The sequence below is a fragment of the Cibotium barometz genome, chromosome 6, assembly GCF_041138505.1.
Source record: "Cibotium barometz isolate CiBa-2024 chromosome 6, ASM4113850v1, whole genome shotgun sequence".
In the NCBI taxonomy this organism is placed as follows: Eukaryota; Viridiplantae; Streptophyta; class Polypodiopsida; order Cyatheales; family Cibotiaceae; genus Cibotium; species Cibotium barometz.
Window position 1 is genome coordinate 44,397,131 of NC_141051.1, and position 12,131 is coordinate 44,409,261.

Genomic DNA, 12,131 nt, shown 5'->3' on the forward strand with positions numbered 1-12,131 from the left:
TGGGTTGCAATATGAAGTGTCAAAGTACAGAATTGGAGTTGTCCAAGAGCTACTCTTGCAAAGTTGATCTTTTGGTGATTGAGTTGGGACCAATTGACATAGTACTTGGATGTGATTGGCTGTCCACTTTGAACTCTTTTACCATGAACTTACAGAAAAGTTTCATGAGTTTTGTGCATCATGGAGGGGTTATTACATTGAATGGAATGCAAGGGTCCAAGCTCTTCATGATCAATGCTACTCAAATGAAGAAAGAGTTCAAGAAAGAGGGCTATGTTTATGTACTACAGCTTTGCAAAGAGGAAGATAATAGCAAAAAGGATTGCATCGAAAATGTGGACATGGTTAAGCTACTCAAGGATTATGAAGATGTGTTTACCATGCCAAAATCAATGCCGCCAAAGAGGAGTGTTGATCACGCTATTGATTTGGAACCAAATGCCAAACCAATCAACAAGCCTCCCTATCATTTGTCAAAGGTTGAAAAGGAAGAGGTGGCAAAGCAAGTCAAAGAACTCATTGACATGGGATGGGTTGAACCAAGTCAATCTCCTTTTGCTTCTCCGGTGCTACTTGTGAAGAAAAAGGATGGTACTTTCCGCATGTGCATTGATTACCGTGATTTGAATAAGATCACCATCAAAAATCGTTTTCCAATACCAAGGGTGGATGATCTTTTGGATGAGTTGAAGGGTGCCACATGCTTTTCAAAGATTGATTTGCGTTCCGGATACCATCAAATAAGGATGAAAAGTGGTGATGAGTTCAAAACAGCATTTCGTATAGAAAGGGGTCTTTACCAATTCATGGTTATGCCGTTTGGATTATGCAATGTACCGGCAACTTTTCAAGCATTGATGAACAAAGTGCTTCAACCTTTCCTCTACAAGTTTGTATTGGTCTTTTTCGACGACATACTTATCTATAGCAAACATGAGGAAGTGCATTTGAAGCACGTGAAAGAGATTTTGGAGGTCTTGAGGCAAAACAAGTTGTATGTTAAGGAGACAAAATGTACCTTCATGGCACATGAGGTGGAATATTTGGGTCACATTGTGAGCAAGGATGGCATTTGTGTGGATCCAAAGAAAGTGGAATGTATTAGGAATTGGCCGGTTCCTTCAAACACTACTCAATTGAGGGGATTTTTGGGGTTATCTTCATTCTATAGGTGCTTTATTGCCCACTATGCAGAAATTGCAGCCCCAATGACGGACAAATTGAAGAAGGAAACCTTCTTTTGGGATGCCATTGCCAACAAAAGCTTTGAAGATATGAAGAAGATGCTCACATCAGCACCTATTTTGGTATGTCCAGACTTCACCAAACCTTTCACAATAAGGGCGGATGCAAGTGGAAGAGGGATTGGTGCGGTACTTTACCAAGACCATGGAGTCATTGCTTATGAAAGTAGAAAGCTGAATGACAAAGAAAGAGAACTCCATGTGTATGAGCAAGAGATGATTGCTATACTCCATGCTATCAAGAAATGGCACCATTACTTATATGGGAGTCATTTTTATGTGAGAAGTGATCATAGGGTGCTGAAGTATTTCCTCACACAACCCAATTTGTCTCCTAAGCAAAGAAGGTGGGTAGCAACACTACAAAACTATGATTTTGAAATCACATACACAAAGGGCAAAGAAAATGTGGTTGCCGATTCCTTGTCTCGTATGTGGGCCTGCTCATTGTATGCTATTTCTGAGGTGCATAAAGATTGGATCATGGAGATACAAGAAGAGTACTTGTTTGATGAAGAAACCTCACAAATAGTGCAGAAATTACAGCAAGGTGTATGTGAAGAGTTACCCCATTATGAGCTGAAAAATGGTCTCCTCTACTACAAAGGAAAAGTCTACTTGGTTCCTACTTCATCATTTATCAAGAAGATCATGGAAGAGATGCATTATACTCCTATGGCTGGTCATTTGGGTGTCTACAAAACCTTTGATGCAATAAGGAAAAGTTTCTTTTGGAAGGGGATGTGGAAGAGCATTCATGCTTATGTAAGTGGGTGCCGGTCATGTCAATTGAACAAGGATCCTACACATAAACCGGGAGGTTTGCTTCAGCCATTGCCCATTCCCGAAGGCAAATGGAGTCATATATCAATGGATTTCATTACTAACCTTCCGCGCACAAAGAAAGGGTGGGACAGCTTGTATGTTGTGGTGGATAGATTGACCAAAGTGGCCCATTTCATTCCTTCCAAGGTCACATATTCAGCCCAAAATGTTGCCAAGCAATTTGTTGATGGGGTTTTCAAGTTGCATGGTATGCCGTCACAAATTGTGAGTGATCGCGATGTCAAATTCATGAGCACTTTTTGGAGAACATTGTTTGAATATATGGGAACCAAGCTTACTCCAAGCACCGCCTATCATCCCGAAACCGATGGTCAAACAGAAAGAGTAAACAAATGGGTGGAAACATATCTACGCCACTATTGTCATGATACTCAAAGCACATGGGATGATTGGTTACCTTTGGCTGAGTTTGCTTACAACTCAACATATCATGTGAGCATTGGCATGTCACCCTTTGAGGCTTTATATGGTTACAAGGTCAATTTGCCTATGTTGGTGCTATTATGGTCCTTATCAAGTGATACGAAGAGTTGGGGAGGTTGCATATCAACTCTTACTTCCATCTACAACAAAGATTCATGATGTGTTTCATGTCTCTCACTTGAAAGGATATGTGGGTATGATCGATCAAATGGTTGATGAGTTACCTCCAATGAATGAAGAGGGAATGATTGAATACATTCCAGAAGCTATCTTGGGTACAAGGAAAAAGGTACTTCGCACTCGTACCTTGGTGGAGTATCTTGTTCAATGGAAAGGTTTACCTAAGGAAGAAGCTTCATGGCAACCTATTTCAGCATTGGAGGGATATGAAGCATTGATAGAGCAATATGGGTTGGTGTAAATTCAGCCACATGGAACATTCTTCTCCGAATTTGGGGTATTCATTTGAGGTTTCGAGGACGAAACCATTGGGGAAGGGATGGTTTGTAAGAAAGCATTATGGGCCCAAGGCCATGGACAACTAGTAAGTAGGTGTGAACTCTTGGGTGGAGTATAAATACCAATGTAAATGGGATTATGGCTCATTCATGATAATGTTATCTATTCCAAGAATCAATGGTGAGCTTCTCCCGTGAGATGCTAAGTGGTGACTCCTTCATGAGCCACTCCCTTGGTGAGGGACTAACCCACCCCTGTTACTTTCTTTCACTAATCATAATTGCTAAGCTATTCCTTGGCTTAATGTGAGAAAATCAAAGCCGTATGGACTTCAAAATCATGCAAATCACCAAGAAACCATGACTTTGCCCTTCCTAAGATATAAAACTAGAATTCTGTAATGAAACAAGCTTTAAATCAAAATCAAAACAACTAACTAAACACATCTAAGGATCCAAAACATTTTATTTTTCAGGGTGTGACCTCCTAATTAACACCAAGCAATATCAGGTTATCCCAATAGCTTGGAATGGATGGATGAATGGAGCTAAGCCCTAGGCTAGTCCCCGTCTTGGTGGTGGCACCAAACATGTTCAAGTCAAGAGCTTACCTTAGCCTACTAAATCATGTGTCATTGGGATTTTTCTTAGAGCCACATTTGCAACTTCCTAATGTGGGTGCACTAGCTCATTCCGAAGCTATATCACATAACCATGTAGGCATGTCATAGTGGATTAAATTCTAATGTGCACTTCACATCAACTGTAGCAGACATGTAATAGTGGTATGATTACATACTTTTCAACATGTGTATCCCTGCATGCCAAAATTAGAGCATGGGAAGGTTTTTTTTTACATGCATGGAAATCCTCCTTAAAAAGAGGGCCTTACAATGTAGAGCTAGCTGGTATTTATACAACATGGAGCATTGATTTCGAATACCCCTTCTCACTATCCACCTATAGGTGAACTACCTTTTTGGTCCACTACCAAGTCGATGACACTCTAGAAGACATCTTCCAAGAGCCCCTAGCGAAGATATCCACACAATCGTCAAGACCATCTCAACCTCTTTATCCATGATGAGCTTGTGCACAAAGTGATATGGAATCTCAATGTGCTTTAAACAATCATGGAACACTTGGTTCTTTGCAATCGCCATCATTTAACTTTGGTTGTTTTGCAACTCTATTGGCTATTCTTGGATTGCACCCATGTCCCCCAAAATCCTCCTCATCTAGATTGTTGCACACAAAGCAAAGCATTTTTGCTTAGAGAAAATTTACAATACTTTTTGCTAATTCATGATATAACTCTAAATCCAAGAAGAGAGAAGTAGTAACGTATCACTAATCTCCATCTATCCCACTTACTTGATCAATCCAAGTTCCAAAATCTAGCTAAGGTATTGCCCAAGTGTTTAATCCAATACTCTTGTTGTGTACATGTACTTCTACACCCATTTGAGCCAGCCAATGGGTCTCTTAGGACTTGTTTGAGAACTTGCTCAATACACCAACTACAATGTTGATGTTTAGTTGTGTGTTGGACAAGAATATGAGACTCCCCATAGGCCAGCTAGACTAGTTCATATATAGCATCTTCTCTGCATATAGATTGTGGGATGCCGCACTAATTTGCACTCAACCATGCCAAATGCTTTCAAATTATCCCTAATGTTTCTTTTAAAGAGATGAAAATATGGATCTTGCTAGACTTCAATCCCCAAGAAAAAATTACACAATCCTAAGTTTTATCATCTCAAACCCTTGGTTCAACAACTCATGTGTTTGTGACAACCTCTTTTCATGTATACTTGTCAAGATGATGTCGTCAACAAAAAGATCATATCCTTGCTTTAAAAAAACATACAAATTTGCATGTGATGGGCTTTTTGAAAAATCAATACTTACAAAGTAAGTGTCAATCTATTGGTACTACCACACATACTTACCTTGCTTTTAAAAAACAAAAAAATTTACATGTGATGGGATTTTTGAAAAATCAATACTTCGAAAGTAAGTGTCAATCTATTGGGAATGACAAATCCTAGTGGATGCACCACATACACCTCCTCGGAGGAGGAGTATTCATTTAGAAATGTTGATTTCACTCCCATTTGTATAATTGGCCACCACCACCACCACTCAAAGTGCTGCTAAGGCTAGGACTTTACAAATTATGGTTAATCCAGTTGTGGGGGATAAATGTCTCTTGGTAGTACAAGCCCTTAACTTGTGTGAAATCTGTTACCATTAGAGTAGTGGTTTGGCACTTTACCACAAAGGTTAGCATGGACTTTGCTAAAGAGAAGACTTTGTTCTATAACTGGTTTCTTTGTTGATGTTTCTTGCCCATCACAAAAGCTTCACATGCATTCGACATCACTAGAAAAAGTACAAGATGTGTCACAATCTCACTTTTCTATAGCTCTTTCAAGACTACATTAACTCAAGTGCCCAAATCTCTCGTCGTGGACATGTTAGCTTGGTAGACAGTCTATGAAGGTTATTGTTCCTTGTGTCTCTCTCAACAACATTGTCCTTGGCATTTAAGAGGACCACACTATCTCAATTAAAGCGTACCCTCTAACCTCAAATCATGGCCAATGGCGGCCACTATAAGGATCAAATTCCTCTTAATGTTAGATATAGAGAGAACATCGAAAATCTTTTTACTAAGACCATTACTTGAAACAAAGAACTTGTACTTATGTCGTTGCCTAGGCATTTGGCATCATTCTCAGACCACTTCTATTATGGCATTTCCTAATATCTATAGAGATATATACCACTCATTTATGATTTGTCATATGTTGAGATGCTCCACTATCAATAATCCATGATTATTGAACAAAACTGAATGATTGGCCTTTGCACACAAATTTCTTCAATCACCACAAAGAGCATTGCCACGATAGAAACACTTCACCTTCTGTTTTGTTCAAAGAAGAGGAGTAACCGCTTTTAGCCTTGTCTTTATTCATGCTAGCTTGAATCCCCACACTTTTGTCTTTTGATGCATCTACTCCTCTAGCAGCACTGCACATCAACTAATGTAAGAGGCTAATTTAAGATTCGGGTATCCAAAGAAGTTGCTAGATTGTCATACTTTTGAGGTAGATCATTCTAGTGGGGGTGCAGTCTATAGCATCGTTCTTATCATTAGTTCACATGGATAATGCATGTTTCCCGCCTTGAATATGAGTTCAATCTTCTCGTTTTGAAAACAAGCATGACAATTTTACAGCTTGGTCATCTTAGCATTTACCATGAGAGTTCTGAGAATCTTTCATGCATTTGCAGACTGGCTATAGTATGCGGAATCAAATTCAAAATGATGTTTCTAAAGCTAGCCACAACGGTATACAACTTTCTCCACTTTCAAACTGCTGTTATTATAGTGCGATCAAGCACGATATTTTGATAGTAAGGATCTTCTGAGGTAAAGTAATCAAAAGTCCTCTAAAGAATTGGTAAGTTTACATTTTAACTAGTAACTCACCACTTTACAAAGCTGCAAGCCAATAGGTGCATTGGTTAGAGCATTTGTTGGTGGATTTTAACTAGCAATCTCTTCAAATATGTTTGCATATACTTTGCAAAGAAATTCTGCTCAAAGCCTAAGCTCCCTACTGTGTAAGGAACATATAGCACAAGGAACCACGTGTGCCATATGGTTTCACACTCACACTCTCTATTATCCTCGGGCATATATTTAAGCACAACTTACAATAGAAAAGAAGAAATTAAACTTTGATTACCTTTAACTTGATTAGAAGAGATGGTACCCTCCTCCACAGATCTTTTTCAATACAAACTTCTTTCCAAAGGAATCATTCACATTCAAACAGAGTGAGACTTCGTTTTGCAACTTTGAGGTGTGGGGAGAGAGAAAGGAGAAGGAGAAGAAAAAGAAGAAGACAATCCTCGGGCAGAGCCTAGCATGTGGGGGTTGTAGGTAAGGAGGCATTGACCGATTGAACCCTCCTAAGGCTGAACCTTGAGCGACTTCTAGTAAGAAGTCAGTCTCTCAAGTGTGACATACATTCCCCTTAGGAACCTAATATTACATTCAAAAATTGAAGCTAGCGACTCACACCCCTATTACTTCCATTCAAACAATCAAAGCAAAGTCTGAAAAGACTGGCTTTACTTTAGGTAAGACCTTACAAAAAACAATTTAGAACATCAAAATAGTATTGTGCAACAAAAAGTGACATAGGTGCCGATTGAAGTAGTCAACACCATCAACAAGAAGGATATGCTGAGAGAGAGAGAGAGAGAGAGAGAGAATATGTGCCACAAGGAAGACAGGTGAACCTGGACATTGTGCAACAAAAAGTGACACAGGTGCCAATTAAAGTAGTCAACACCATCAACAAGAAGGATATGCTGAGAGAGAGAGAGAGAGCATATGTGCCACAAGGAGGACAGAGGTGAACCTGGACATCCAACAACCCACAGGTTCCACATACATTCAGCGTATAGCTAAGACCACCTTCTTGGGTGCAGTAGAAAGACAACATGAACTGTAACAGGTGATTAAAAAAATCCTCTGCGCTAGACTTAGCACAACCGTTTACTCAGGAAAGACCTTACACGGAGCTAATCACAAAACCCAAATCAGATGTCCTTCCTAGAAAAATAACTGATACACCTAAAGAATGGTGCCACTTTGGCCTTTCTTAAGTAATTTACACAAAAGCTTACTGCTTCTCACATTGTGATAGCCATAGTGATCTTTCAAGCTGCTGCAGCCGTTTGTGCCTTGGCTGAAATTTGGTTCTGAATGTGCTGAGGCACAACATCAAACTTGGAAAGCTGCATTGTGTATGATGCCCTCCCTTTGGTCATTCCACGCAAAGTGCTTACATATTGAAACATTTCGGAAAGCGGGACAAGGGCATCAACCACCTGACAAAAAATCCAAAGAGATCAGAAACAGCACTCTTGACCACATTCCAGCTCCCCAAATAATGACATGTAGCACAATTCAAAATGAGCTATGTCAAAGAGAAAATTTCTACCGACAGGAAGAGCTACCTAAGGGTGGTTACACAGCATTCCCTGCCCGTGCATTCGGGTAATTACAATACATTCCCCTCCCATGGTGGCGTGGGCAGGGAGTTGAGCAGTAGGATTGCCCATCTTTCTCTGCCCGGCGGCCTGGATGGGCCCCAGCTCACGGGCATGAGCTATGTGTAACCACCCTAAAACTCCTGCCTGGGATTACACAACTATCAGCCATAAGAAAGTCTACATGCAACTACTGATCTACACACATACCTTCAAGCCACCAGGCTTATCGCCAAAGCTGTTGATTTGTCCACGCCGGGAATTCAAGTCACCAATCACGTCACCTAGATGGTCTTCAGGTGTCACAACCTCCACCTTCATGAGAGGCTCCAAGAGCTTGGGGCCAGCCTTAGTTATACCCTCCTTGAAAGCCCCCCTTGCAGCCAGCTGAAAGGCCAAGACACTAGAGTCTACCTCATGATAAGACCCATCAATCAGAGTAGCTTTGACATCGACAACTGGAAACCCAGCCAGCACACCATTATTCATGCTTTCTTCCAGACCCTTTACAACACCAGGCACATACTCCTTGGGAACTGTTCCACCTTTGATTTCACTCTTGAACTCGTAACCACTTCCAGGTTCAAGGGGCTCGAACCTGACTACCACCTCTGCAAACTGTCCTTGTCCACCAGACTGCTTCTTATGAACATACTTAACTTCCACTAGACGAGAGATGCTTTCTCTATAGTTGACTTGAGGGGCACCAACATTAGCTTCAACCTGCAACAAAAACACATGTTTGAACCACAGAGAAGAGCTGAATACCTAACAAGCAAGAAAGCACACCTGCTTGTACAGGGGGCACACAAATACATACAAACATACATTTGAACTGGAAGAGAAGCATTGGGTAATCAAAAGTAAGAACGCATGGCCGCATCATCGTGTACATTTGACAATGTAAGTTGACATACACGTGTGCATTCATGTGCACATATTGCACAGTTGCACACATAAATGCAAACATATAAGCATATACAAGATTGGAAGATATCCAAACTGAAAAATCGAGAGAATAATCGCATCAATATCTAAGCACCTTAATCTCATTCTTAGATAGAAACATTAAACTAAATAATACCTTAAATTCCCGTTTCAGCCTGTCAACAATGATCTCCAAGTGCAGCTCTCCCATTCCCTCAATTACTGTCTGGTTGCTCTCCTCATCTCTTGAGAAGTGGAAGGATGGATCTTCTTGAGCTAATTTGATCAGACCAGCAGCCATCTTGTCAATATCCACCTTGGTTTTCGGCTCAATAGCAACCTTGATAACAGGATCCGGAAAATCCATTCTTTCCAGCACTACAGGTTTCTCTTGGTCACAAAGAGTCTCCCCAGTTATTGTGTCTTTCAAACCAGCCAAAGCTATAATATCCCCAGTTCTTGCCATCTTGACATCCTCCCGACTGTTAGCATGCATTTCTAGTAATCGTCCAATCCTCTCTTTCTTGTTTTTGTTGGCATTCAGCACATAAGAGCCGGCTGAAAGTGTGCCAGAGTAAACTCGGACAAATGTGAGGGAGCCTACAAAGGAGTCGGTCATGATTTTGAAGGCTAACCCAGAAAAGGGCTCCTCGTCACTGGGCTTCCTCTCTAACACAACATCAGGGTCTTCGGGTGCTGTACCTTTCATGGTAGGCAGATCGAGTGGTGATGGCAGATAATCCACCACGGCATCAAGGAGGGGCTGTACACCTTTGTTCTTGAATGCCGATCCACAAAGGACTGGCACAAATGAAAGTGAAATTGTTCCTTTGCGTATAAGTTTCTTCATTGTCTCCTCATCAGGCTCAACCCCTTCTAAATACTGCTCCATTGCATGATCATCTTGCTCAACAATCACCTCAACCAGTTGGGCCCGATATTCTGCAGCCAAGTCAGTAAGATCATCGGGAATGTCTACATAATCAAACTTGGCACCAAGCTCTTCCCCACTCCATACAATTGCCTTCATCCTAACCAAATCCACAACTCCCTTAAATGAATCCTCTGATCCAATGGGAATTTGCAAAACTAGAGGTTTAGCACCCAAGTTGCTGACAATCATGTCACGGGTTCGGTAAAAGTTGGCTCCTAATCTATCCATCTTGTTGACAAAGCAAATTCTAGGAACTCCATACTTATCCGCCTGTCGCCACACAGTCTCTGACTGTGGCTCCACCCCGGCAACACTATCAAACAGGCAGATTGCCCCATCTAGGACCCTCAATGCTCTCTCTACTTCCAAAGTGAAGTCCACATGCCCTGGTGTATCAATAATATTGATGCGGTGGTCCTTCCACTTTGCTGTGGTTGCTGCAGAGGTGATGGTGATCCCTCTCTCTTGCTCTTGTTCCATCCAATCCATCGTGGCCGTACCCTCATGCACCTCTCCAATCTTATAGTTTCTTCCAGTGTAAAAGAGAATGCGCTCTGTAGTGGTGGTTTTCCCAGCATCAATATGGGCCATGATACCAATATTTCGGTAATCCTTCAAGGGTACCTCCCGCTTCTCACCTGCAGCAAAAAGTTGGAGAAGATGAAACTAAGACTATTCTGCAAGTACAGGTTCCAGACTTTAAAAGAGGAAAACCCATCATTAACTGAAAAGACATCAGCATTCCAAACATTTGAAGCCATGTTCACAAATCGCGTTCTAGAATTCCCACTTTCTTTGAAAGAGATCCTTGGACATTATAGACCACTAAACATTCGCAAATATTCAAACTGACACTCCAGAGCATTCTAATAGCTTATTCAACCAATCTCTAAGAGGCCACTAAACCCACCTGAATGAATCCTGACACTAAAATCATGCAAAACAATAGTCCACGTGAGGCCTAGTGCACAGTAATACATACCACCAACTAGTCAAAGCCTACAATTGAGACAACCCTGACAATACGGACACGAGCTGCTACTCCTCTCTCTCTCTCTCTCTCTCTCTCTCTCTCTCTCTCTCACACACACACACACACGCACACACACACACACAGGACTTTCCATGGCATACTGTGATCCCAGTGATTCCACAGTTTGGCCTCTCTCTCTCTGTCTCAATCGCAATGCTTAAAGTCATCAAGCCATACAACATAGATAATCACCAACAATGCATCAATTGATGATCTCCTACCATGCATGAATGGCTATGCTTGAGGTTGAACTGCCATACGACCTAACATGTATCAATGGCCATGCTTGAGAGCATCTCTCCACACAGATAGACAACTGGAAAAGAAGAGGCAGCTCATACATACCCTCAGCTGCCATGGCGACCACAGCGCTACTTCTGCCCGTGCTTCTACTGGCCGGGGCACTAGCCCACTTGGACAGTTCAACCCATCGGGAAGCCGCAGCAGATGAAGAAGCCAAAGGGAAACCTGCGGAGTTCTTCAAGCCGGCGAAGGAGGCCACGCCATTGAATCTCCTGGCCTCCTGCACCCCCTTGGGACTAGAAGTTTGTGACGGCAGCACAGCAGCTGCAGAACCAATCTGTGTCACAGCAGAAACCATTTTGAGGGCCTCTCTTTCGTTGAGGCAGGCCTCGCGGGAGGGCTAAAAGCAGCAGACAGAGAAATCTGGAAACACAATAAGATGCTGGCAAGCGGCTGGATGATAGGTTCTCTCCTCAGAGGGGGGGGGGGGGGGGGGGGGGGGGTGGTGTGTGTGTGTGTGTGTGTGTGTGTGTGAGTGAGAGAGAGAGAGAGAGAGAGAGAGAGGGAACTCGAGGGATATATGAGTAAGGGAGAGATGATGTGGGATTATGACATGATGTCAGGCCAATTTCTCGCCCACAAGAAGAGGATATGGTGCGAGCTTTTGAGGCTGCTATCGGTTTGAACAGCCCTCGCCACACACCTTCACTCCAAGCCTTGAATTGGCCACGTCCTCTTTCGTTTTTCGTTCTAAGAAACAACTTTGGAGAGCAAGGCTATAGCCCATGTCTTGCAATGGACATAGCTATTTGAGTAACCATCCATCGCATTCCTCCTCACTCTATCGTAAAGTCGCATCTTAACCCTTCAAGACTTAATTTGCTTAGAACAAGTGAGACTTACACACTACAATGGACCATTTGACACCTCAACATGTATGCTAG

The 12,131-nt window shown here is 42.0% G+C and overlaps 1 protein-coding gene across 1 annotated transcript; it reads right to left on the minus strand.

The window, feature by feature from the left end:
• Positions 1 to 7,304: 7,304 nt before the first annotated feature.
• SCO1 (Translation elongation factor EFG/EF2 protein) lies at positions 7,305 to 11,915 on the minus strand. The gene is made up of 4 exons (XM_086799628.1): positions 11,290 to 11,915; positions 9,135 to 10,549; positions 8,261 to 8,773; positions 7,305 to 7,888 (listed from the first exon to the last, which is right to left on the minus strand). The coding sequence occupies exons 1-4, from the start codon at positions 11,543 to 11,545 to the stop codon at positions 7,718 to 7,720; spliced, it is 2,355 nt and encodes a 784-aa protein (XP_086655754.1). The 5' UTR covers positions 11,546 to 11,915; the 3' UTR covers positions 7,305 to 7,717.
• Positions 11,916 to 12,131: the final 216 nt, after the last annotated feature.